This window comes from Sporisorium graminicola, chromosome SGRAM_18, assembly GCF_005498985.1.
Source record: "Sporisorium graminicola strain CBS 10092 chromosome SGRAM_18, whole genome shotgun sequence".
Taxonomy (NCBI): Eukaryota; Fungi; Basidiomycota; class Ustilaginomycetes; order Ustilaginales; family Ustilaginaceae; genus Sporisorium; species Sporisorium graminicola.
The window spans coordinates 375,982-400,742 of record NC_043727.1 but is presented as its reverse complement, the minus strand read 5'-3'; the positions used below and the strand labels follow the sequence as shown (position 1 = coordinate 400,742).

Here is a 24,761-nt window from a genome sequence, read left to right as displayed (position 1 = left end):
GAAGCAGCGATTGAATCAAGTATATGTGTGCATGTCCCTGATCGACTGCCGCGCTGTGTTCAGGTCCAGCAACGGCCCGCCTCTTGGCGGCCAACAACACAGTGCAGCGCCATGGCAAAAGGTCTGCCGGTCAAGCTTCAATGGGCGACAAATCGGCCGCCCATCGCAGGACAAAGTTAACATTTTTTCTCTAAAATAAATTAAAAAGAAAGGCAACATGACAAGAAAAGCGAAATGCCGAGTCGCTTCTGTATGTGCGAGCGTGTGCCTCGCCAACGGAGGGGGACTACCGAGCTCTCTGACGTGTCAATGTCAATGTCAGAGTCAGTGTCAGGGCACGGCCTGCAACGCTCGCTCTGGAACGCCGGCCAAGCTGCTAGCAACAAGCGATGGTCGGTCCTCGTCTATTGTGTGTGCGGCTCCCCGTCTTCACAAAGGCGACCAAGCTCTGACGGTAACCTACGCTCACCCCTCGCTTACAGAAGTGAACCACGCACAACCGACTTCAGCAGAATGAAGTATCGCAGGTGTCCCTCTTCAGTAGCGAAACAGGGTCGCCGCCCACGACAGCTCAACGCCGCAACCACAAAACCTGGTTGAACAGTGACGCCAACCTACATGGTTTGCCTCCCTTTCGTTGCAATGTGAACAACGCAAGTCGGGTGGTGCTGGTGCCGTCTATTAAATCCTGAAGTCCAGTCGCCCACGACGCCCACTCGGTTCACAGTGGTCAAGTAAGGAAATGTCCATTGTTGCTTGGTGGTCACGTCGCTGCGCTGCGAGGCCAAAGAGATTTTGGTGCTTTCTGAAATTTTGCAAGCTAGGAAAACGCTCCGATCAGTCTTACTGGCCAAGCATGCACGGTTGGACGATGCGATGTCTGCAGCCACGAGACTGTACTCTCAGCGCGGCTTTTGTTGTCTCTGACCACTTTGCAGGCCCGCAAGATCACATTCGTTCCCCTTGCAGAGGTCGCCTCATTTGCGCTTTACATCCAAACTCAGCTCGTACGAATTCCGAGAAAGACGAACTACTGCAGGTGACAGTCAGGCCCGGCTCCCCGATCTTTGCTTTGTCTTGCAGCAGCAGCAGTAGCAAGGGTAGCAGCAAAAACCCATCGTCCCTGCAAAATCTAGACTAAAATCTGGACGTGAGTTGCCCAACAGCCGAGCTGTGGTACCGAAGTTCTTCTCTCCTCTTTTTCTTGTATCGCCGCACGCCCGCCTGCTGTTGTTGCTCTCCCCTGGGCGGGACCTGGTTGAACACTCTCGATGGCCAAGGTTCGCCCTCGGCATGAATTCCGTTTCCATGCGACACATGAGACAAGGTGAGAATCTGCTCCAACGGCAACGCTCGGCGAGACAAGACGCTAAGTCTCATCGCAACGAACGCGGCTTATTCGCAGCAAGCCGCGCAAGACAGAGAATGACGGTCCTCCCCTCTCTGCACGGCCTGCCGCCAGAACGAAATGCGGCGACGGCGTCTTTTGCCTTTGTTTGGGCCGCAACGCAGCGACTGGCTGCACGCCTGCTGCCGAAATTTCGAAGTGCTACCACGGAGCTGCATCGACGAGCATTCCCGTCCAGCCTAAGCGAGGAACAACATGGTCCACGATGTGAAACGTTGTGGCGCATGCCCCTCAGTCAATTTTCGAGAGGCTTCGCTTCGGCTGCAACCCACTGCTGGCTCGTCCTCCGTGTGCACCCCGTTTCCACATACCTCTGTCAGTACCGTGAATAACAGTGTGGCAAATTGCTACGCAACTACACTCGAGATAAGACTGCACAGAATCGTAGTCCAGGCGTCGAACGGCTCCAGACTGGAGCTTGCTTGCGCTGTTCGAAGGGGCGAGCAAGTGTCTGGGCTCACCCAGCGAAACGCTTGTAGTTACCCTATTCTAGCCTCTCATCTCACGTTACGGGGAAAAGGGGAGGCACGGCTTGGGCCCAAATTTAGCCTTTGAGATTGCGTGGCAAGCCCGAAAAAATGTGGAAAGAATATTCACTAGGGGGACAGGTAATGCGCTAGGAAGAGCATGCGGTAATTGATTACAGCAGCAGCAGCAGCAGCAGCAGCAGCAGCAGCAGCAGCGGCGCACGGCATCGAAATTCTCGCCGAGATGTGGCTCCGGTCAGCCAAGGTGGGACCTGAACTGCACCCAGACTTTGGGCAACAGGGCCTCAGATCCCTCGGAATTGGTCGCTCATTGGTTTCAACGTAGATTTTTAGATCAACAACGTCTTTTTCCGAGCGTCCCTCCCTCCGCTCGTCGCCAGTCACACTGGATTGTTGTCTCGTTGTTCGTATATCACTGATACTGTATCCAAGATGGGAGGCCAGCTTTCTGAGACAGTGTCACACAGTGAGGGCAGAGATAGCGGTCCACAATTGAATTGTGACAGTAGGGCAGAGCGAGCTTGGCTGCAAGAACCACGCATGCCGGTCACCCGAGGAAAACTCGAAGCCTGCCAAGCAACTTGGCCCAGCTCCAACTCCGGCTGACAGTCCTCCTCGTCCTCCTGTCCCTAGCTTTGTACCGTGGCTGGCGAACGGGCAAGCAACTGCATAGAGTATGCCGGCATCGACACAAGCAAACGTAAGGTGACCGATGGCCACCTCTCCATTGCGGAGATTCATCGCAGAAGTCCGTCATTCCAGCCACAGGCTATTAGTTGTCCGAACAGCAGCAGCGAAAAACACAGAAGCTGGTGAAAGGGAAGACAGGCACGGCAGAGGGGTCGAGACCCGTGATCATCGCTCGTTGGAAGGACAACGAAGCTGGGTGTCAAGCAAGCTTTTTCGCGGTACAGCACACGCCAAAGCAGCAGCAGCGACTTTAGTCTCTCGCAGACCATTCGTGCATTCCGGGAATTGAAGCTAACCTGATGCGTAGCAAGTTTCGGGCCCGAACAAAAACACTCAGCCGATGTGCTGGTGTGCAGCACAAGTCTGCGACGCTGCATCGGAGTCGAGTCGAGCGATTGGCAATGTAACGCGGAACGGCGGCTATGAAACAGAGAGAAAGGATGGTCCAGATCCATTGTTCAGCTAGCAAAGGGGTCGCCAACTTGCTGAGTCGGCTGAACGAAGAACGGCCCAAGTTTCGGATTCGGAGTGTCAAGTGCTAGCGAATAAAGGACGGGAGGCGCTGAACGAGATCGTCAACTCAGCCGGTTAGATGGGTGTAAGCCCGAGCTGCTTCCAAGTCAGGACTGCTAGGGCCAATTGCTGTGCAGCCCGACCCTGGCCCAAAGTCAAAGGCAGGGAACAGGAGAAAAGGCGAGGGCGAGGCGCAAGGCAAGGGGCAACTATTTTGGATAGTCGAGGCGAGGCGAGGCGGGCAGAGCCAAAAGAGAATAGCGGGATGCGAAAGCAGGGCCACCAAGCAGCCGACGCCGCTGCCCAAGCATCGCAGCCAGACTAGTTTGTTCCTTGAAGCAAGCGTGCCTGTTGCATGGCATCGTTGATGCAGTCGGAGCTCGAAAAGAGGACGACCCCTTTGAGTATGGGTGAGGGGAAGCCTGCCTTTTCGCGGCGACCCGATCCTCGGCAATTGGCTGCTTATTGTTTTTTTAACAGTCCGCGCTGATGTTTGCAATGGGGCTGCCTGCTAGCTCCCCCCTTTCTCACATCAAAGCTCCGCCGCTGTTGGGTTCGACCTTTTAGTGAGAAGAATCGAAAGTTGCAAACTTCAGTAGCGGTGGTGAGGCGGGCTACAGTAGTGCGGTCACACAGGGCCGAATCTCTCTCAAAACCAAGCCATCTCCCGCTGGCCCTCATACGTTTTGTCGGGTAGTTATTGGGTTTCAGTAAGGATGCGCAGCATGCCATCGTCTGAGTCGGACTAATGCTGCTATGCTGTCGGTGCGATTGATCGAAATCCCAACCGATCTTCGGCTGTTCCGACAAGGCTTCCCGTGGCACCAAGAGAAGGCGTGCACATCGCAAGTTGTTGCTCCTCTGCTGCAGTTTGCAGCGTAGCTCGTCTGTGTTTCGGAGCATCGGACGGTGACAAAGTCCAGTCATGCTCTTTTAGTTTCGTTCCTAACTGAGACGAATCGTTTGAGATAATTGCGCCCGCCCCAGTGGACTCTCTCTAGATCACTCACGGGTCTCACCAACGAAGCGAGCAATGTTGCATGCAGAAGCCAATGGAAATTGCAGCCAAGGTTGCCTCCCCCCTTCCCCCTTCCCCCGCCAGTTTTACTCGCTTGGTTGCGCCAAACGCTTTCAACGCTTTCAAGAGCTTGTATGGCTTTGCAGCGACATATGCCGAGATCGCGAGGTCAGGCAAGCCCTCGTGTCGTCAACTCCACTCCTCTTTGTTCTTCTCGGCTGTGATTGATGAAAAAAAGACGCTCGCTTACAGAGGTGACCTGCAAGCGTGCGAGACGCAGTCGTCGGAGAGCCAGCTCACGAAGTTGAAGTTGACCTAAACCGCATGGCTACAAACTTCGCCGCCGAGCAGAGAGCCTCTGTGCTTGGCCGTCCGCCACCGCGTTAACATAGGTCTCGCTGGACGACGCTTCGCATGTATCGGCGACAACAAGTCGTCTGCGGCGGAAGACAAAGGTCCTGATTCTCTGCCGACCATCCCGCTGGGCACTATTGCTCCAACTCCGCCTTGGCTGAGCTCCACGCACCAAACAGGCAGCACGACACCGTGCATGAATCGCCTTGCGCGTCAACATGATACGGCACCCCTTTCGGCACCAGATGGCATCTCTCGGTGCTTGGCCTCCGCTTGAGACGTAGCGGAAGATCGTGACGACAGCAAATGGAAAGAAGAAGAAAAAGAAGAAGAAAAGACCCAGGACTGAAAACGGCCCTCGCGCTCCGAGCGTGAACTTGCACAGCCATGGTAAGCTTGTTCGTTCCATGGAGCACAGGAAGCATGGCGAACTCAGCTGATTCGTCTTGTTTTTTCTTCCCTTTCAGCGGTTGGAAAATATCACCGAGAAGACCTCGGCCGGTGAACAAGCAGGAATGAACGAGACTAGAAGCCAAACAACTCTTTCTCGCCAAAAAAGGAAGGAACGCAAGGTCGGTTTCTCGGTCTACCACCTCGCATAGCACTGAGCTCCATGCGCTTGCAAAGCCTAATCACATTGTTGCAAGGTGACGGCGATAAGCTGGATGACACAGATACAAATTGTTTGCTCGATGACGACCAGGCTCAAAGCTAACGACGTTGGGCTCTACTCACAAACGCTAGCACAGGATCGGCTGTGCAGCCGAGCCTCATCGCTAGGGTCGGAATGGCTTCCGCGCGCTAATCACGATGCGCCTGTGCCGTCGCCGGACCCAACCTGGCTCTGCGCTCTGACCTTCGGGCCACCTAGAATAAACTGGATCCTATCTAAGCATCGCACGTATGATCGCTATGCGCGCGGTTCTCGGCTGCCACTTGCCGTTGCTGCTGCCGTTGCTGCCGTCCAATCCAAAGGGCTACCGTCACAGGCGTACAGTGTGCGCGAGACAGGTTTGAAGTTCGTCGCTGTCGGAAGCGAGAAGACCCCTCTTCGCTAGCCTATCGAAACAGAGAGACAAAGCGAGCTCAAAAAGGAGACTAGGGTGGAACCATGACGTTGCAGACTCAGCATTCGTGCGGGCCCGGCGGAAATGCTAACAAAGTTCCGGCCGATGGAGCGTTGCGAATCGGTGAGGTGAATCTCGATAACATGGTTTTATTTCGTTTTTACCGGCCTAACACTCGATCTTCGCAGGCGTCCTCCACGTGACACGGCCTCGCGGGTGTTAGTTGGTCTTATTGGTTCGCGGTAAAACGAAGTGTTGGTTTCGAGCAACACCTCCAACCTTTTGCAGCAAGGTCAGATCTTCCACTGACGACCATCACGACTCCTTCCGCAAAGCGACAACGAACGACCCAGAAAGCAGCGCAGTACCTTGGAAGAAAGAAGATCGAGGCATTGGGGCATCAAACGAGAGCCCATAGCGAACCACACGGCAGGCTCCGATGCAGGCGGCTTCCAAGGCGTTGTCGTCACTACCGATGAACGGCGTACAACCAACAGGCAGCGTCGCTGTCCACGTCGAAGTGCGTTTGCGGCCCATCTCCAACGCCAACGATGGCGAGGTACGATCAGAAACAATCTCCTTCCTGATCGCCAACTTTGCGACATTACAAGCAGAAACAGAGATCACAGACTGGACTCGCTCTCCCTTCCTCACCGCCAACGTGGACAGGTTACGAATCGCCGAGATTGCTGCTGTTGCATCGCCCTCAGCATCGTCATCATCAGCATCACCTCCACCTCCAGTCTTCATCTCGGACGCAAAGCTGCAAGTACACGTGTACCAACCCTCGTCGAACGACATCGTCGACGAATTTTCTGCAGCAGATCCAAACGCCGACGAAGGCGATGAGACCACGGCCGCCAGCGTCTCCGAGCTTCCAAACCGCAGTCTTGACGGTGTATGGGACAGTCTCGTCTATGAAGACGACATCAAGCCCAAACTGCTCAATTATATCTACACGACACTGCTCTTCTCGGACGCGAATGTCAACTTCAACCTGGTCTCGTGGAACCGCATCGTCCTCCTACACGGCCCACCTGGGACAGGCAAAACGAGTCTCTGCAAGGCGCTCGCCCAAAAGCTGGCGATCCGCCTCTCGCACAGATACTCGCACGGCAAGCTGGTCGAGATCAACAGCCACTCTCTCTTCTCCAAATGGTTCTCCGAATCGGGCAAATTGGTGCAGCGGCTGTTTAGTATGATCACCGAGATGGTCGAGGACAACGACGCGTTTGTCGTCGTGCTCATTGACGAGGTCGAGTCGCTCACGGCTGCCCGAAGTGCCGCTGCGTCTGGTAGCGAACCGACGGACTCGATCCGCGTCGTCAATGCCCTGCTCACACAGCTAGACAAACTCAAGCATCGCAAGAACGTGCTCATCATGACCACATCCAACATGACCGAATCCATCGATACCGCCTTCATCGACCGCGCCGACATCAAGCAGTACGTCGGCCTGCCACCGGCACAGGCCATCTACTGGATCCTCGACAGCTGTCTCGCCGAGCTGGTACGGGTTGGGCTCGTCTCGCCGATTCAACTGCCGTCGTTCCAACAAGCGATCGCCGAGCATGACGAGATACACGCTGGGGGTGGAGCACCGGCAAGCGCGTCGAGCCGAGCGGGGTACGAATTGCTCAATTTGGCGAACAAGTGCAAGGGTCTCTCGGGTCGATCGTTGCGAAGGCTGCCTGTGCTGGCGCACGCGCATCATATTGGCATGGCACAGGCGCCTATCGAGTGCGAGGTGTGGCTTGCGGCTATGGCCCAGGCATTGCAGGAGATGAACAAGGAAGATGGAAGCTCTCGCGATGGACACAAATCTAATGGCGAAACGGTGTTTTGAGAGAGCCTTCGCCGCTTGTCCAGCTGCTTTGCCTTTCCGCCTATGTATTTGTACGCTTCTGATTGTTCTATCTTGCTGTACACCACTTTGAGAGACGGATGTCGTTTGCAGGAGCATATACAACTCGGAGAACAGATATAACTCCTTTGCCATTAACGTCAACAAAAGTTTGGCTTGAGAAGACAATAATTCGAGAAGAGAATGTGTCCAAAAAAAAGCCGACACAAAAAATCGAGCGAGAAACGACGATTTCCGTGCTGGACGGCCGGCCAGCCACTCTGTCTGCGTGAGGGTGCCACAGGTTACCGCACAATTCGATGTGGAGTTCTGGGCGCGTGAAAAGTCCGCATAACTTACACTGCCGGCAGGAGCCTCTTAAGACGACCAACCCAGGCTGACACTGGATTGCTTTCCAACACCACAATCAACCATCTGCCCCAGGACCGCATTCGACCATAAGCTCCCTTCCTGGAACACTATCGGAAGCATTGCAGTGACCCTCGTCCTTGTACGCTCACACACCCCAACGGAAACTCTCTCTCTAGACTCTCTCCCTTTCCATCCCCATCGATCATGGCAACGGAAGCACTGCTCCCCATCGGCGCAGCATACACCGGTGCGACACAATCCAGCCTCGACTCGGCCAAAGCCGCTGCGGGCAACAACTACTTCCCGACCGTCTTCAACCCGGCCACAGTGCACAAGAAGGGCCATGCTGTTATTGGCAAAGGGCGAACCGGTCTGCAAAAGGGCAGCACCGACGGCTTCAAGCTGTACTACGAGGTGCACGGCTCTGGTCCCGTCAAGGTAGCCTTTGTAATGGGCCTGAACAACTCGTGCTCTGGGTGGCTGCCTCAAGTGGAGCACCTGTCCAAGGACTCGCGCTACTCGTGCCTGGTGTTCGACAACCGGGGTGTCGGCAATTCGGAGACGCCCGCCGGGTGGTACAAGACGTCGGACATGGCGCAGGATGCGTTTGAGCTGCTCGAGGATTTGGGCTGGATTAAGGAGGGGCAAACGAAGCCAAGTGTGCATGTAGCAGGCGTGTCGATGGGCGGCATGATTGGGCTGGAAATGGCACGTCAGCGGCCGCAAGTGATTGCCTCGCTCTCGCTCATCTCCACGACTCCTGGTCGAAGGTTCCGCACCCCTACTTACGGCCTCACCTCGCTCGCCCGCGTGCTCGGTGGACGAACGCTGGGATTCGACAGCGAAGAGTACCGTATCAACCGGCTTATCACCACCCTCTTCCCCACCTCGTGGCTCTCCCAACCACACCCTTCCGACCCGCAGGGCAGAACACACCAACAGGTGCTCTACGACATGTTCAAATGGCGCTTCAATTTCACCACGCGCCAATCGCTCCATGGCGCCGTCAGCCAGATGAAGGCCGCCGTCACGCACAATGTGCCCGACGCCGACCTGGACCGCATCAACAAGACCGTCGGCAAAATTGCCATCTTGACGGGGGACGAGGATTACCTCGTCGACCCGAGGAACTCGGACTACATGCGCGAGAAGCTCACCACGGCAGAGTTTCACAAGTTCGACCACGCTGGCCATGCGTTGGGTAACCAGCTGGCCGACAAGGTCAATGCGATCTTGGAGAAGGTGATCGAGGAGGGCGAGGCCAAGGCCAAAGCTTAGAGGTGGATCGGCACTTGTCTGGATGGACGGGACTGATACATGGATTATCTGATAACTTAGCATACACGAGCATCGCATACGTAGCCGGCTTTTTTTTCTTCTTCTGGAATTTCACAGTCCTCGTTCTTTTCTCCCCGTGTTGTCTTCTTACTTGTCTGAGCGTGTCGTTCTCAACCACCGACTCCTACTTCTGATGCTAGAGACCGCAGCGACTTTGGCTCGTGAGCTAGGCCTTCTTGCTAGCGGCACCGCGGGTCGCCTTGTTTCCCGCAATCGGCCGCGGTGCCGGTGCAGCCCCGGCAGGCGCCAGAACATGCAGCCAGATCGCCCTGAGGAAGAAACACGTTCCAATCACCAGCGAGATCACCGCCTTGCCACCCTCCTGGCTCAGCAAACCCCTCGGCTTCTCACCCACATACGTCAACACGGAGCCGTAGCCGGGGTGGCTGAGGGTCAGCACGCCAAACACGGCGCTGGCCAGCGCGGGAGCGAGGATGTCCGTGAATTCCACCAGGCGTTTCGCCTTGAGGAAGGAAGGCGTGCCGAAGCTCCAGCCGAGCGGGTCGAAGACGTTGAGGGTGAAGGCGCTGATTCCGCCACCGCACGCCGAGATGGTTCCGATCACGACCTGCAACAGCAGACTCGATCTAGCTGCCGGGTTGGCGTGGTTGAGCACCATGTTGATCCCTCCGTACGTCGCGGCCGAGCGGGTCGCACCGTCGAGCACGGGCAGCGCCAGATCGAGCAGCTTTGCAGACGGTGGACCCGCCACAGAAATGGCCGCACTCGTCAGCAGATAGACGGAGAGATAGTTGATCCACGGCCAGACGGTGAGCAGCTGCCCCGGAATCTGGCAGAGCACGTAGTTGGCGATAAACCCGCCGCCCCACGCCATGACGAGGAAGCCCGCTGCATCACGCAAGAGCGAGACGTGCAGGTCGGCGGGCGAATGTTTGCCTTCAGCACGTCGTCGCGCGCGGAAACCGGCGCAGATACCGCGGTATGCGATGGCGACGCGCAGGGCGTGCAGTGTCGTGGCCAGCGGGAAGGGGTACAGAGTCGGGTGGACGGGCTGAGCGAGGCGCGCGTTGACGCTCGCGAGTGGAGCCAGGGCAGTGGCGAGCATTCTTGGATCGGTTCGAGCGGGGAGTGGCGATTAGAGTGATGATGGTGGGGAAGTGGGAAGAAAGCACGATGGTGTCCTACGCTGATTTGGCTCTCTCCATTCGGATATCAAGGCAACATAGGCTCAGAGGGTTCGGGTTCTCGAGTGTGCGCAGGGTCGCACCAAACAAAAGCAACGCCATGGGAATGCATTGGCCATGCGGACGCGGCTCAACTTTAATCCCGTCTTTCTTCCATCTCGTACACCAAAGCCCCCCGGTTCACCTCCATCAACGAAGCCCTGGGGTCCATCGTCGCATGCACCACCCCATCCACGGCGCACATACGTCATGCCACAAGTCAATCCCGAAGTCTTCCACGGTACATATTTAAGCCTCATGCCTACAACTCCAAGCCTTCACCCACAATTCTCACTGACTCCCTTCCCCTTCTCACTTTCAACCCCGCACACTCAGCCAAAGTATACGACATCACTCGCCTCATCCCGCACGGCCGCGTGACATCCTACGGCCACATCGCAAGGCTGACGGGACACCCCTCGCACTCTCGCCTTGTTGGAGCCGCGCTCAAATTCCTCCAAGATCCCACCGTTCCTTGGCACCGCGTCATCTCATCTTCCGGGGCCATCGCTGACAGAGGCGACGGCGGTCACGCTGCTACACGCCAAGCACAGCTGCTTCAGCAAGAAGGTGTCACCGTCATTCATGGTAGAGGCGAAGGCGTCACGATCGACTTTGGTCATGCCAACCCGAATGCTAAATTCAGGGTTAGCATGGGCGCTTTTGGGTGGTTCCCGGATCAAGTGCACTTGGAAGGGTACGACGATGAAGAGACGGATGGGCAGGATGCGGATCAGCAGAGGCTCGAAAGCATTCGAGACCAACGCAGAGGACAGCCCGAAGACGACGAGTCGGACTTGAGCGAACTCACCGACGAAGAGTAGCTCGTCTCGCACCGCTTCGCCATTCCCGCATCACCACCTCACGGTAATTCATGTGTATACCCAAGTCTGCAATGGAAGTCATGTACAACACTCACAACACTTCGCGCGCTTCTCACGAACATTGCTCTCGAACTCGATGTTTGTTTCATCTCAGATCGAAGCAAAGGAGCACGGTACGATGGGGGGAAAACAAATCGATTTGCTCAAACAGACCAAGGGTGCAACTAACGACGCTTGCCCTTCTTGCCAGTATCTTCATCGTCCGATCCGCCCTGCCTGCGCTTCTTCTCGTCAGCGCGAGCCGCTTTCCTTTCCAGCTCGTCCCAGTCCTCACCCTCGTCACTCTCATCCTCAAATCCTTCCGAGCCGCTCTCGTCCTCGGCCGAATCGCCAAAGTCGCTGCCCGAGTCCGACTCCTCGTCTGTCTCTTCTTGCCCGTCGTCCATGTCACTGCCAAACTCGGACCCAGACTCGCTCTCGGACGAGCCCCCATCGTCCGAGCCAGACTGCAGGAAGCCCCAGCCGCCTTCGACGAAAAAGTCGTACGGATCCTCGTTGACCGTCTTCATGATGGCACCCCAGTTCAAGTTGACCGCACCTTCGGTCACGCAGATGTCCACCGAGTCGAGCCATTGCTTGACATCGTCCAACGACGTGGTGGGAATCGATGTGACATGCATCGGTGCACGCGAGAAATCGGAAAACACGAACACCATGTCGAACGATTGCAGGCCGAACTGCACACGTTCCAAGTGCACTATCTCGACGTCCGTCAGCGTGATGACCAGGAAGGGAGGATCGGTGAGATGCACCAGGCAGTCCGTAGTCGGCTGCAGCAGCACGTTGGTACGGAACGGCACACCGCTGAAGCCGAGCTCGCGGTAGGGTACATCGACGCTGACACGACCCTCGGAGGCCTCGGCGATGCGCTCAGCAAACACCTTGAACTCCTTGTTGAGCTGCGATCGGCGACGACGCTCCTCCTGCTCGAGCTCGATCTCGTCTTCGTCGCCCGATCGATACTTGCGCTTGCGGTTTCCGGTCTCGTCGAACTGGACGTCCGAAGCCTCGCGGTAGAACTGCACGTCCTTAGCCTTTCGCTTGCCGATCATGATGGGCGACTTGAGGTGGACGTGCACAATAACGATGAGCTCCTTGTCACACGGCTGGAAGAAGAGGTGCTTCATGTTGGAGAAGAGCAGGTCGATCTTCTGGTCGGGTCGCAGTGGCGACGAAAAGCGTAAACCGTTTTGGTGGATGGTGAGGTCGCCTGGTACACGCTTACCCTCCATGGCAGGTCGTGGGAACACTTCGGGCAGCGTATATGCTCGAGATTTGGCCAAGATCAGCTTGTCCTGCTCGACCACATCGGCGAGCTCCTTTTCCTCAGCCTCGCGCTTGGTCGCTGACTTTCGCAGCTCCGTGATCTCGCGGAAGAGCTCAGAGAACCGCTGCGAGTCGGTGGAACGGTAGCTCATGCTTCGTACGAACGTAGCATCCGGGTCGTCGAAAGGCACGTCCTCCTTCTTTCCCGCAATCTGACCGGGCGTGACAAAGTTGAGACGCAGATACGTGTACTCGCCCTCGTCGCTCTTGCTCACATTCTTGAGCGTGTTGATGTGAAAGGGCACGGCATAGCCGTAGATGGGGAGAATAATCGACTGAGCTCGGTGATCAACCAGAATCTTGAGATCGGCCACCTTGGTCGGCAGCAGGTTCTCGCGCTTGTAGCTCTCGAACTTCTTGAAAACCTTTTCGTTGGATGCGTTGCCCTCGCCGTCTTCGCCGGCAAAGCGGGCAAGACCATCTTCCTGCTTCTGCTTTGCGAGCTCCTTCTGATGCACCTTCATCTTTTCGGCAGCGGTATCGTCGAGGGCTGCACCTCGGTTCTTGTTTCGGAGTACCTTGCCACCGGGCGTCACCTTGCCATCGGGCTTTACAGGGCTTCTGCGGTCCTCCTGCTCCTCTTCCTCCTCGTCGTCCTTGAAGAAGAACGCCATGTCGTTGGTGCCACGGACACGATCGGTGAGGAACGTGGCCGCACCCTCCTGGTTGATGCGAAGCGTGTCGATCAGGAGGAGCGAGTAGACGCTGCCTTTGTGGTTGGGGTCGTCGAGGTCTTGGAAGCCTACGGAGAGGTTGATGACCATATCGCGCTGGAGAGCTCGGTTGTTCTTTCCCGACAATACATAGGCGCTGTCGCGGAACTCGAGACCAATGCCGAAACCGATGTTCTTGACAAAGGACTGTACGAGCTTGTCGTCCTTGGCACGGACAAGATCGACAGCCTTGTTGTAGATGTCCTTACATGTTGCGCCGGCACGGAGATGCTTGTCGGCGAGCTCGGTCTGCACTTCATGCAAGAAGGCATACATCTTTTGCTGGCTGCTGTGAGGATCGATCAGGTAGGTTCTTCCAATATTAGAGCAGTAGTTGCGGTACTTGAGGCCCATGCTGGCGATCACAACACCGCCGTTGCCGTCAGCGCCCTGCAGACGCTTTGTTGTGGAGACGGCTGAGGTCTTGAGGTCGTACTCGCCGCCGGACTGGACGATGGGGGTGTAGCACCAGTCGGCAAGCGAGAGGTCGGCACCATCGAGGCCTTTGACCTTTTTCCACATCTTGGTGTCGTCGAGCTTTCCCTCGATGCGTTCCGAGAGTTGCTCGTGTGTGACTTTTTTGCCTTCGTCGAGGATGGTGGACATTTCGTTTTCAAAGTAACCGGACATGACGGCCGAGCTCATTTTCGAGGCGTACTTGATGGCTTTAAGCTCGTCGTCGTCCTTGGCAGCCCAGACGGCGCTGAGAGAGGCGCTGACGTCGATCATCTTGAAGTCCCGGGTCTTTTGCGCCTTTTCGAACACTGACTGCCACTCGTCGGCGAACTTGCCGACAGGCTTGTCCTTGGGAAAGCAGCCGACTTTGGAACCCTGTGCATCGATGCGAGAGATGAGGTCGTCCCAGATGGCGCGGTTGGCAGCATCATCCTTGGATCGCTTGAGGATGTCGATCTCGAAGCCGGTGCTACTGTTTTTGAGCGGATCGAGGTGAACGGCTTTGGATGCGCTGGTGACAAAGGTGACGGCGGACTTGGTGAAGAGGATGACGGTGGATGGAAATTCATAGCCGAGGAGCCAAGAGTGAATGGCGGTGGTTTTGGAGTAGATGAGCTCTTCGTTCTGGCCACCCATGACCACGATGAGCGAATCAACGTCGGCGAGCTGCTCAAAGTCGGTGCCGCCTTCCTTCCAGGCAGAGAGCAGTTTGGCCACTCTGCGCTGGAAAGCACCAGCATCGATCTGAATCTGTTCCGACATGGTTGCGGATGCTGAGCCCGGAATGGGATACCCGTCTCAAAGGGAGCGTCCTTGTTCGTTCCCAATCGAAAGCGGTTCGTAAGCGTTGTCTGCGACGATGGTCTTGTGGATGTCGTCAACGTCTGTATCCCTAGAAGAGACTTGCTGAATCGAGCCCTACCCAGGCTACGGCGGGATGTGCTGCGGGAAATGGTGGAGAGAGAGAGAGGAGAAACACAGGCCCGAGCAATGAGAGCTGAGTCAAGAGCCGTCCTTCGATTGACGTGAGGGCTTGTGCGGTAGCAGGGCGGCAGACCTCTCTCTGTCTCTCTGTCTTTTGGCTGCGCAGTGTGCAAAAGTTGAGTGAGACTTTCGTTTAAATTGCAGCGTGTCGCATCCTTCTTCCAAGGCGCGTCTTCCTTTCGAAGCGATTGATCACCCCGATCTAGCGTCAGTTTCAATAACAGAAGATCGGGACTTTCCAAAGCAAAATTTGACATTTGGTTTATGTTTTATAAATTCTCGTCCGCTCAGAGCGAGGCGGTAACGCACGAGTGCAGCCTCTGAGATCACGCACTTTGCCAGCCTATTCAACACACCGCGGGCTCGAGCACTCTGTCCAAAAAGGATTGAAAAAAAATCACGAAAAAGGGTCCAGGATGTGTGGCCCGTGAATGAGACCTGTGTGTGGTTGTGAGGCCCTAAAGGCGCAGCAGTCTCAGCGAGCTGGTTGGACTACAGCAGCTGCGAAAGCGGAGCGCGCGCGCGTGTGGGCACTCTGTGACTGTGTATCGCACCGAACCTGAGTTAGTGTGTGACTCTGTGGCCATCCGCCTGTTCAATTGAGGGAGCTTGGGTGTCTCCTCCACAAGTGATAGGCCAGGGTCCTTGTTGCTCTCTCTCTATGTCTGCGCTCCCGCATGATAAAGCTGTCGTCATCCACACCATCATCTCATTTGCAGCCTCATCCACCTATTCTACACCGAGAGCGGTCCCGCCTGCTCGCGATCTCTGCTCGCATCCAACCACCACCAGCTTGCCAAAGACGTAGAGATCCTCGTCTTTTTTCAATCCTCGATCCCATCCGCATCCACTCGCTGCGCCAACCATTGCGAAGGGTGACAACGTTCCTGGTCGAAAGCATTTTCTCGACGGAACAGCTTCTGGCTCAGTCTTGCTCAACCTTCCCCGAACAAGGCGGGATCCGCGTCCAATCCGAGAGCGTCAAAAGTACAGTTCAGGGTAGCTGCTTCCCTCCTTTCGATTGATAAGCATTTCCCATACCCGCGCGTGCGCCAAGAATCGAACGAGCAAGATGCGTTCCGCATTCAAGAACGAGCATTCGTTTGAGAAGCGCAAGGCTGAGGCCGAAAGGATCCGCCAAAAGTACCCGGACCGCATCCCGGTCATCTGCGAAAAGGCCGACCGCACCGACATCCCAACCATCGACAAGAAAAAGTATCTCGTGCCCTCGGATCTTACCGTCGGCCAATTCGTCTATGTGATCCGCAAGCGCATCAAGCTCGCACCCGAGAAGGCCATTTTTATCTTTGTCGATGAGGTGCTTCCAGCTACAGCGGCGCTGATGAGCGCCATCTACGAAGAGCACAAGGATGAGGACGGCTTCCTTTACGTCTCGTACTCGGGCGAGAACACGTTTGGCCTTGCTTGATCTGCGTCAAGACAAGCCTTTATTGGCTTGCGGCAAGTGCTTTACTTGCCCTCAGGCTACTACCAACGATCAGGGCACGATGGCTGGATATTGACTGGCGATGCAGACCAGGCCATCCTCTGTCTCACGGCGCCAGCGCTCGTTTCCCGCCTTTCAAGATCACTCGCCAAATTGACCAACCCTTGCTCATGATACGGCTTGCCTCTACTGATCCTCCCGAGGCCAGCTCTCCCCATCAAGTCACGTTGGCGGTTTCCGATACTCGTTTCATCCGATCTCTTATCACCTCGACCCGTCTCCATCCGTCCTCCCGTCCCTTTGTCTTTCGCTTCTGTTTGTACTCTTATATTTACAGCGCCTCGCTCCCGCCTCGTCATCGAAACATCCAAACCAAGTAGTATGTAGTGCCGATGTCGCTGTTGATACTTAGGTTAAGGCGACCATGGCTCATGCGGGACGAACAGGCGAACCCGCAAAATGAGCTGCTCGCTCAGCCATTGACTGCTGACACGTGAGCTATCAGAGTCCCAATCTGTCAACACAAAGATGCCGTATCTCGTCAACCGTCGGGTTCGCGCATCCACGCCATGTTCCTTGACCATGTTTGTGTCGTCGGTCTCTGTCTGAGCGAGGAGGAAATGCTGAGCAGATAGGGGGCAAGCAGGCCAGCAGGCCAGCAAGTCATGCGAGACACGGTTTAGAGCTGAGTGGCGGAGGCTTTTTTTTGTCGATTGTGAGATCCGACCTGCGTTTGTTCGTATCGTATTTTTGTTTCTGGTTGTTTTTGTCGGGAGGCAAAGGCGCGATTGGCCGATGAGGAAAAAAGATGGCCTTTCTGCTTTTTGCCTTTTGCGCTTTTTACGCTTTCTGCTGCTCGTCGCCGACCTCCTCGTCAAGGGTTCTGTTCAGCTCGAAAGCCATTCAGATTCGGGTTGTCCAGCTCGTCCACCGACAAGGGCTGACCACCTTCACTCTCTTATTCACCATCATCATCACTTTTCCCACAAGAAAGAAGAGCGCGAGGCAGGTGCGAATCCTTGCATCTTCACCCGTCCAAATTCGGCTCGTTCTTCGTATCTATTCCATTTGAATCCGTCTCGCTTGGCATCCACTCTAGTCGACTCCAAACGGTTCAGGCGACACAAACGCCCTAGTACGCTGCTACAGTCATCGCCCGTCTCCCCTCGCACCGTCTCGTCGTCTCGAGAAAACAACATGTCTAGGTTGTAATTGTTTTCGACCGTCAGCTCGAGCATTGCAACGCAACGGGAAAAAGGGCTGTCAGCTTGATTCTGATCGTACCTGCCGTTCTTTTGCTTGACAGCAGCACTATCAAGCACATACTGCACAGCACTCTCACTCGCAGCCAGAGCACTCGACCACGCTCGAGTGACCTGCTGTTCAGAACACTGCCACCATGGCTGCAGATCGTCCCAGGGAGCCTGAGATTAAGGTCTCGGACGATGGCTTCAACGCCAACTTCAGCCTGTCACCTCGCCTCGATCAACCTCCATCCCGGCCCTTAGGCTCGACCGCACGAGGCAGACATCATCATCACAATCGCAACCATTCCATTGACACCAAGGATCGCACCAGTCCCACCCTAGGTTTTGGGCCAATGCAGCCCTCCTTCGATCGACCTTGGACCATGGCTGAATTTGCAGCCGGTGATCGAGCCACAGATGCTCATTCAGCTTCCTCCGATTCAGCTCATACTTCAGCTTCGAGATCGTCGCCGGATTCATCTCGCCTTGTCAACGGAACGCCTGACCCTCTCTCGGGTCTCTCTGCGACACGGTCGAAACCCACCTCCATCAGCCACATCTCGGCCTCCAGCTCTCCTGTCCTTCATCCATCTACGCGAAAAGTCAGCTCTGGATCCAACACTAGCAGCACCGGCAGCGCTTCCCCGGATGCAACCTTCACACTAGAATCGCGCCGGCTCAGTGCTCGCAACGCCGATCGGCATCAGCCGAACGGTACTGCTCACCATTTGTCCGAAGGTAGCAGCCGGCGCACATCGTCCCCTGCCCGTACCTTCACCGGTGCGCCCATCTCACCGCGCCTCCAATCCACAATCTCGCCTCACACCGGTCTCGCACATGCTCGTCGCGCCAGCACTGAGCTAGCCACGGCTCCTTTTCGTGCCCCTTCGCCCATCTTTTTGCCATCAGCTTCGCCACCCACGGGTCCTGCCAACCCAGACCCGCAGCACAGCTGGGATTCCATCTGGCCTCGCTCTTCCACTCCAGACCGCGCCGATCAATTGCGCAGGATGGGCTCTATCTCACCCGTCGCTGGTTCGCCAGGCCGCGCGTCGCCCTCTGCCTTGTCCGACTCGATTAACCTGTCGCGCTCCCCTTCCACCTCGTTCGACTCGGGCTCCCCCTCAGGCTCCTCCACTACCGTGCTGGGAAGGCCCAAAGCGCGCCGGCCGCATGAGTTGCGTGGTTCGTCATCCTCCCCCATCTTGCGCATGAGTCCGAGTGGGTTGCGTGACAGTCACGATCCATCCAAGAGCCCTCGTAGAAGCTTCGAGACGGCCAAAACCGAGCCTGTTATCAAGATCGGTTTCGCACCACTCTCGCATACTGCTTCCGATGCTTCCAGGCCGCAGAGCGCTACTTCTGCGCTCGTTAGTCCAGCGAGCAAGGTGCTTTCGCCAGCCACGGAGGCAAGTCCGCATGTCGACGCTGCCACTGCCCTCGCCTCGCACCGCACAAGCAGCACTGGCTCCTCGTGGCTGCACGACCGAGCCGAGTCGCCCTCTTCCGCCTTTGTCATCGATCCAAAGAAGCGTCGTGGATCGGTGCCCATCCCTCAAGCGCTGCCACTGCCCGCCAGGACTCCTTCGCCTAAGATCTCGCCCACTTCCCCGCGCTCTCCCTTCCTCGAGCTGTCCAACCCGACTTCGTCGGCGCCCAACGGTTCCAACATGGGTCTCAGCGAGAGTCCCCCCAAGACGCGCAGCTTCATCGCCATGCCACCCCGTTCAGGATACGACCTCAGTGATGACCCGGACGACGTCGGTTCGGAAGAGGACGGCTCCAACTCGGAGAGGGAAAGCGTGGGCACCAACGACGAAGATCACGACGGCTCAGAGTACGACGACGAGGAAGTTGTCGATGCGGCCGATGCGATCGATGATGATCAGGAGCAACACATGTCAGAAAGCGCGTACCGTGGCGTGGAAGAGGACTCGAGCGAGCCATCGAGTCAGAGTGACGATGTATCATCGCAAAAAAGTAGCAGCAGCAACAGCAACAGTACCGCTGGACCATCCGAACGTCCCTCGCTGCCCAAACGACCGAGCCTCACCAGATCTGGCGTGGTCCCACCACCCATCACCATCATCGATCATGTGCGTAGTCCGCTCGACCCACTCGTTCAGGCCGAAAACTCCGCGCGTGCTCTCGCTGTTCAGAAGGGTTCGACGGGTAGCACCATGCTCAACTTTTTCCGTGACGAGCGCAGTCAGCAAGATCTGCAGCCACAGCTCGGCATCACTGGTGATGCACAGATCTCCGACTCGGTCATGCCGTCCGCGCTCGGTCTTGATGCCGGTGAAGCACAGCCCATGGACGCCATGATGGAGGAAGGAGGCAGGAGCATCGAGCGAGACGAAGACGAGGATGACGAGGACGATGACGAGCAGGGCTATGGCATTGGCGTCGAGAGTGCAGACGAGGGGCTCAATACACTCGAGCGCATCTTCCTGTTCGCCAAGAGCGACATGGCCTTCCACAGAGTCTTGGTCTCGCAGTCGCTGCCAGACTGGATCCGCGAAGTGGAGCTCAACGATGCCGTCGAATACATCATCCCCTTGCTCAACGGCCTCGCCACCGATGAACCCGACGTCTGCGCTGCTTTCGCACCCGAGGTTGGCCGGGTGATGTGGTTCTTTTTCCGCAATTGTCCCATCGCCGAGCTTGCTGACGAAACCAGCGACACGCAGAATGCCGACGAGGACCAGCCCGAAACGGCATCGCGTCCAAGAATCAGCCTCACCGCCTTCACGACGCTGCTGTGCGCATTGCTGCTCAACCAGAACACTATTATCGCTGGGGCCACACAACAGTCGCTCGTTCAGCTGTTCTATCGCCTTGACCGGCGCGATCTTGAGTTGTCCAAAGAAGAGGTTGCCGAAAGAGAACAGGCAGAGATCCAAGCCAGGCAGCAGGAGCAGGATTTGGAGAGCTACATCACCCACGCCTCGGGTCGAGATGGACAGCCAGTTCCGCACGAGGACTACCGGTTTGACGATCACGTAAGAAATGCCGTCAAGAACGAGCTGCTCGTCAATGTAGCCTTGGCCTTGGCGCAAATCCACCAGCACGGACACGGTAGCAACGATGAAGACCAGGACGAACATTCCAAAGAGCAGCACGGCGCTTCATCCGACTCCACGAGCGCCAAAGCCAAGGTGCAGAGGGACGCAGACGCAGACGAGGCGATGGAAGAGGATCATGCGGAGACTTCTTCGGACACCGACCGAGCTGCGACTGAGGCTGCCTGGAACGATGCCATGGACGAAGAGCAAGGCTCTACAGACGCAAGTTCGTGGGGACAGGATGACAACATGTTCGACCAGCAGAGCGATGGCTCGGCGAGTGACGTGCAGATCGACGAAGACGAGGAATCGGCCGTCGGCCGCATGGCCTCTGTCAGCTTGCTTGCCGCATTGGCTGCCGACGAGCTCATCCCTCACGACGCGCTTCTGCACAGGTACGCTCCGGAGGTGCTCAAGCTCATCGACGACGGCGCATTCTATGTTCGGAAGGAGGTGGCTAGCGCACTCGGACCCTTGTCCCGCAACATGTCTGCCGAGGCGGTGGAGCATACGGTGCTTCCGGCATTGAACAAGGCCATCCACGACCGCAACTGGCACGTTCGCCAAGCTGCATGCTTCTCGATCCCCGCCACACTCGGAAAGCTGGGGGACAAGTTGCGCCGCGAGCAGACGCTTCTGTTCATGCGGTCGCTCGTCAATGACGTCTCGCGTCAGTTGAGGATGGCAGCGCTCGAGATCATCGGCGAAGTCATCTACATGTTCCATGAGACCGAGGCCGGCGTGCCCGAGGAGCTCGTGCGCTTCTTCTTGGGGGAGCCATTTGACGGTCCTCCGCAGCAAGGCGATGCCTCTCTCACATTTGACAAGACGAGCGACCCGGAAGGCACTGAAGCGCTGTTTGAAGAGGAGAGCGCCATGATGATGGATGGTGGCTCCGACCTGGGCGTGTCCTCCTCGCTTCGCAACGATCGCAACGACCAAGATTCTCTGCTGGCCAGCTTTGGGTACGGAGGCAACGATAGCTCCATGATGGAGGCGGCGCCGTGGGACAGCAACTTCCGTGTCAGCAATTTTGATCCGGAGCGCCCGCTCGTGGTTGCCTACAACTTACCTGCTGTTGTGCTCACGCTGGGTTCGGATCAATGGAGCAGGCTGAAGCAGGTGCACGCCGAGCTGACGAGGAGCGACAAGCCCAAGGTGCGCAAGAGCTTGGCGGCTTCGCTTCACGAGATCGCCAAGATCGTTGGACAGGATGCCACACGAGATGACCTGCTACCGGCTGCGACACGGTTCTTGACAGACGACGACGTCGAGGTGCGCTCGGCCATTTTTGAAAACATGGACGTGTTCCTGTCGTGCTTGCGGCAGGTCGAAGCGGAGCGAATGTTGTCGCAGCTCCTGTCGCTCTGGTCTTCGGGCGTGTTGCGAGATTGGCGTCTGCGCGAACAGTTGGCACTGCACATCCCAAGCATGGCCAAGCAATTCCTGCTCGAGGACGAAGACGGCAATCTGGTGTCATTGATGCAGCTCGCGCTCGCGGATCCGATCAGCGCGGTGCGAGACGCTGGAATCCACTGCGTGCCCGATCTGTACAAGGCGTTTGCCGAGCATGACCAGGTGATCGCCGACGGCTTCCTGGGCATGGTCAGCGACTTGGGCGACAGCACGGGCTACCGGTTGCGAGTGTCTTGCCTGCAGTGCATCGGCGCGCTGGTGGAGGCGGGCATTCAGCGGTCGTCTTGCGAGCTGCTGTTGCTCAGCCGGCTGAGCCAGATGGGCGACGATCGCGTTGTAGATGTTCGCATTGCGCTGTCACGGACACTGGGGCAGATGTGTGGTCAGGACGAGCTGTACGCTCTGCCACAGTCGCGATCCGAGGATCTGAACAAGCTCATTGCCAAGCTGACGCACGACGACTCGGATGAGGTGCGCCAGCCCATCGCTGGAATTTTGTCGGAAGCGGAGCTCAATGAGTATGCTGCGCTTCCGCGAGAGGAGGCAGCGGAGCCTCGCAAGCTTGTTCTTGGACCTGCCGACGGCGGTTTGCATCGACCTGAAGGCGAAGGCGGCTTCACGAGCCAGTTTGTGGACGCACAGGGCGACGAGGAGGATGGCGACGTTTTCCAGATGGACGACGACGGTCAATTCGAGGAAGGCGGCCCAACCGGAGACAAGGAGGAAGAAGAAAGCCAGGCTGAATCGAAGGTCAACGGCGACAAGGATGCGTCTGAGCCAACGTCGCAGGCACAGTGGGCTCAGCACCTGGAGATGTCACGCGCGAGCATCTTCGGCGGCGCCAAACATCAGACAGAGCTCGATTTCGGATCGGACTGGGTGAACGCGAACGGCCCTGCGTTCTTCGATTATGGCGACAATGACGAGGACGATGAGATCCAAGACGACGAGGGACTGGGAGAGGAGCCTCATCATCTGCTCAACGTGGATCGTGACTCGAGCGGGTCAGGCGAATTGATCGAGAACGAAACCGATGACCAAGCTGACGAGAACAAAGCGGAAGCACAGGACGACGAGCAAGGCTCACAGCGGCAGCAACAGGCAGATGATAGCATGGACGAAGCCAACTCTGAACCAGGCATCACGCTGTCTTCGCCGCAGAGAGCGCTCGAGGCGGCAGCGATTGCTGCAACTGGTAGCGACGCGGACGGGTTGGTGGACAGCCCGAGTCGGGCAGGAACTTCGACGTCGAGCGGCGGCGGTCAGGGCAAAGCAGCTGACCCATTCCTGGCGTTTGTAGCAGGCCGTCGATCTCAGGACCTGTCCAAGCTGCAGCCGGAACAGATGGGCCGCAGCGTCAACTCGAAGCGTTCGAGGCTGTCCAACGGCACGGCTGCTGCCTCACACGACACGGCTGATTCAGAAGCACAGCAGGACGCCGGCGGCGGCGACGATGAAGAGATGATGGCGACACGCTTCCTTTCCAAAACTTCGGGCGATTGGTCGGAGCTCACAGGCGACGCAAAGGAACTACCGCGCGAAGGTGAACACAACGCCTCTGCTGCGGACGACGACTTTGTTCAGGTGTAAATCTGGTCGCGCAACTGTATTCTTTGATGGTCTCTCCAGCGGAGGGTATCAATTCTATGTCATGATATTGATATGTGTACAAAGGTGTTTGATGGTGTGCGGCCACTTCCTTGTCTTCTGCCAAGAAGCTGCCTGGCTGAATGAACGATGATTGGCGCTGAGGGCAAGAAGAGAGGGTCAGGCGAAAAACCGCGAGAATCCCCTTGCATATGAGGCTGAATTTTGAGGTCCGCGCGCCCCCGGCAGCTGTCCATTGGACCGGTTTGCTTTGATTTTCCACTTTTGGCAGACAGACAAGACAGGTTAGACAAGTGGACAGAGAAGTTCCGCACACACGCACATGCCCCTTGCCGCATGTCAATTTTTGCAGTCAACGGTCCGGCTTTGATCGTGAGAACTCGCATCCCTGCCCCCACCGTGCCTCTTTCGTGTTGGACTGCAATCCACGGTGTCAAGACCAGAGACCATAGATGTGAGAATGCACGTGTGAATGCAAAGTTGCCATTTTGCAGTCACGAATGACGCACGGAGTCTCGTCGCTCGGGCTCTGGTAGCGAGTGAGGCCTTCTGGTCTCGCTTAGCGTTTGGCGGCTCCTGCTCTTGGAAGTCGTCTGGCGGTGGCTTGGCGAGTGTGCTTCCTGTGCTTCCCCGATCGCCTGATGTTTTCGCGTTCCTTGTCAGGCGTCAGGGCCACTAGCCTCAAGGAAAGCCCTCTAGGCGAGAAAAAAGCCCTCTAGGCGATATCAGCGAGATTCGGAGCGGCTCCTTTAGCCTCTCTCCCCTTGCTACCACACTATCCCTCACTCGCCTGTGCGTTAGCCGACCTTTTTATGGCATTTTTTTGCTCGATTTCAGAACTCCTGAAGATGCAATTCTGCTGCGTTTCAACTCTAAAAATCAAAATCAGAGACAAAAGACAGAGAACGCAGCTGCAGTGACAGGGCTTTGCAACCGTCAGGGTCATAGTGACTGTGCCTGTCCACTGCGCAGACGGGACAGTCTAGAGAATGCTGTTTCTCTCTCAGCTTATTCGCCTACACAAGCCCAGACCTGCTCGCACAGTTCTCTCTCTCTCTCTCTCTCTCTCTCTCTCTCTCTCTCTTCTCCCTTTCCGATCTGGTGTGGCGCCGCAGGCATCACAGGCACCAAAGTAAGATCCGTCTTGCTGCGTGGGACTGGCCTGTCAAGCGCCAACTGGAATTGGCCCTGAGCGTACATCTCAAAATCCCTTCGCCTTTGTCCTCGCCTCATCTCAACCTTACGTCCGTACCATCATTCCCTCACCATATTCGGAGTCCTCTTCCGTCTTGGATCTCCTAGGCTTTGTCTTTCCCTCCCTTCTCTCGAGTTGAGGCTTG

General features: G+C 56.8%; 7 protein-coding genes across 7 annotated transcripts; 5 read left to right on the top strand and 2 right to left on the bottom strand.

The window, feature by feature from the left end:
• Window positions 1-5,977: 5,977 nt before the first annotated feature.
• Window positions 5,978-7,384, top strand: EX895_002936 (uncharacterized protein; the record flags this gene model as incomplete). Its single annotated transcript, XM_029883534.1, has 1 exon — window positions 5,978-7,384. One exon carries the CDS (start codon window positions 5,978-5,980, stop codon window positions 7,382-7,384), a length of 1,407 nt encoding a protein of 468 aa, XP_029740211.1.
• Window positions 7,385-7,957: 573 nt separating this feature from the next.
• EX895_002935 (uncharacterized protein) lies at window positions 7,958-9,031 on the top strand (the record flags this gene model as incomplete). The annotated part of the gene is made up of 1 exon (XM_029883533.1): window positions 7,958-9,031. The coding sequence occupies one exon, from the start codon at window positions 7,958-7,960 to the stop codon at window positions 9,029-9,031; it is 1,074 nt and encodes a 357-aa protein (XP_029740210.1).
• A 226-nt stretch (window positions 9,032-9,257) lies between these two features.
• EX895_002934 (uncharacterized protein) lies at window positions 9,258-10,157 on the bottom strand (the record flags this gene model as incomplete). The annotated part of the gene is made up of 1 exon (XM_029883532.1): window positions 9,258-10,157. The coding sequence occupies one exon, from the start codon at window positions 10,155-10,157 to the stop codon at window positions 9,258-9,260; it is 900 nt and encodes a 299-aa protein (XP_029740209.1).
• A 328-nt stretch (window positions 10,158-10,485) lies between these two features.
• On the top strand, window positions 10,486-11,099 carry EX895_002933 (uncharacterized protein; the record flags this gene model as incomplete). Its single annotated transcript, XM_029883531.1, has 2 exons — window positions 10,486-10,516; window positions 10,612-11,099. The coding sequence occupies 2 exons, from the start codon at window positions 10,486-10,488 to the stop codon at window positions 11,097-11,099; spliced, it is 519 nt and encodes a 172-aa protein (XP_029740208.1).
• Window positions 11,100-11,323: 224 nt separating this feature from the next.
• Window positions 11,324-14,416, bottom strand: EX895_002932 (uncharacterized protein; the record flags this gene model as incomplete). Its single annotated transcript, XM_029883530.1, has 1 exon — window positions 11,324-14,416. The coding sequence occupies one exon, from the start codon at window positions 14,414-14,416 to the stop codon at window positions 11,324-11,326; it is 3,093 nt and encodes a 1,030-aa protein (XP_029740207.1).
• Window positions 14,417-15,710: 1,294 nt separating this feature from the next.
• Window positions 15,711-16,067, top strand: EX895_002931 (uncharacterized protein; the record flags this gene model as incomplete). The annotated part of the gene is made up of 1 exon (XM_029883529.1): window positions 15,711-16,067. One exon carries the CDS (start codon window positions 15,711-15,713, stop codon window positions 16,065-16,067), a length of 357 nt encoding a protein of 118 aa, XP_029740206.1.
• A 1,417-nt stretch (window positions 16,068-17,484) lies between these two features.
• Window positions 17,485-23,403, top strand: EX895_002930 (uncharacterized protein; the record flags this gene model as incomplete). The annotated part of the gene is made up of 1 exon (XM_029883528.1): window positions 17,485-23,403. The coding sequence occupies one exon, from the start codon at window positions 17,485-17,487 to the stop codon at window positions 23,401-23,403; it is 5,919 nt and encodes a 1,972-aa protein (XP_029740205.1).
• Between the last annotated feature and the right edge of the window lie 1,358 nt (window positions 23,404-24,761).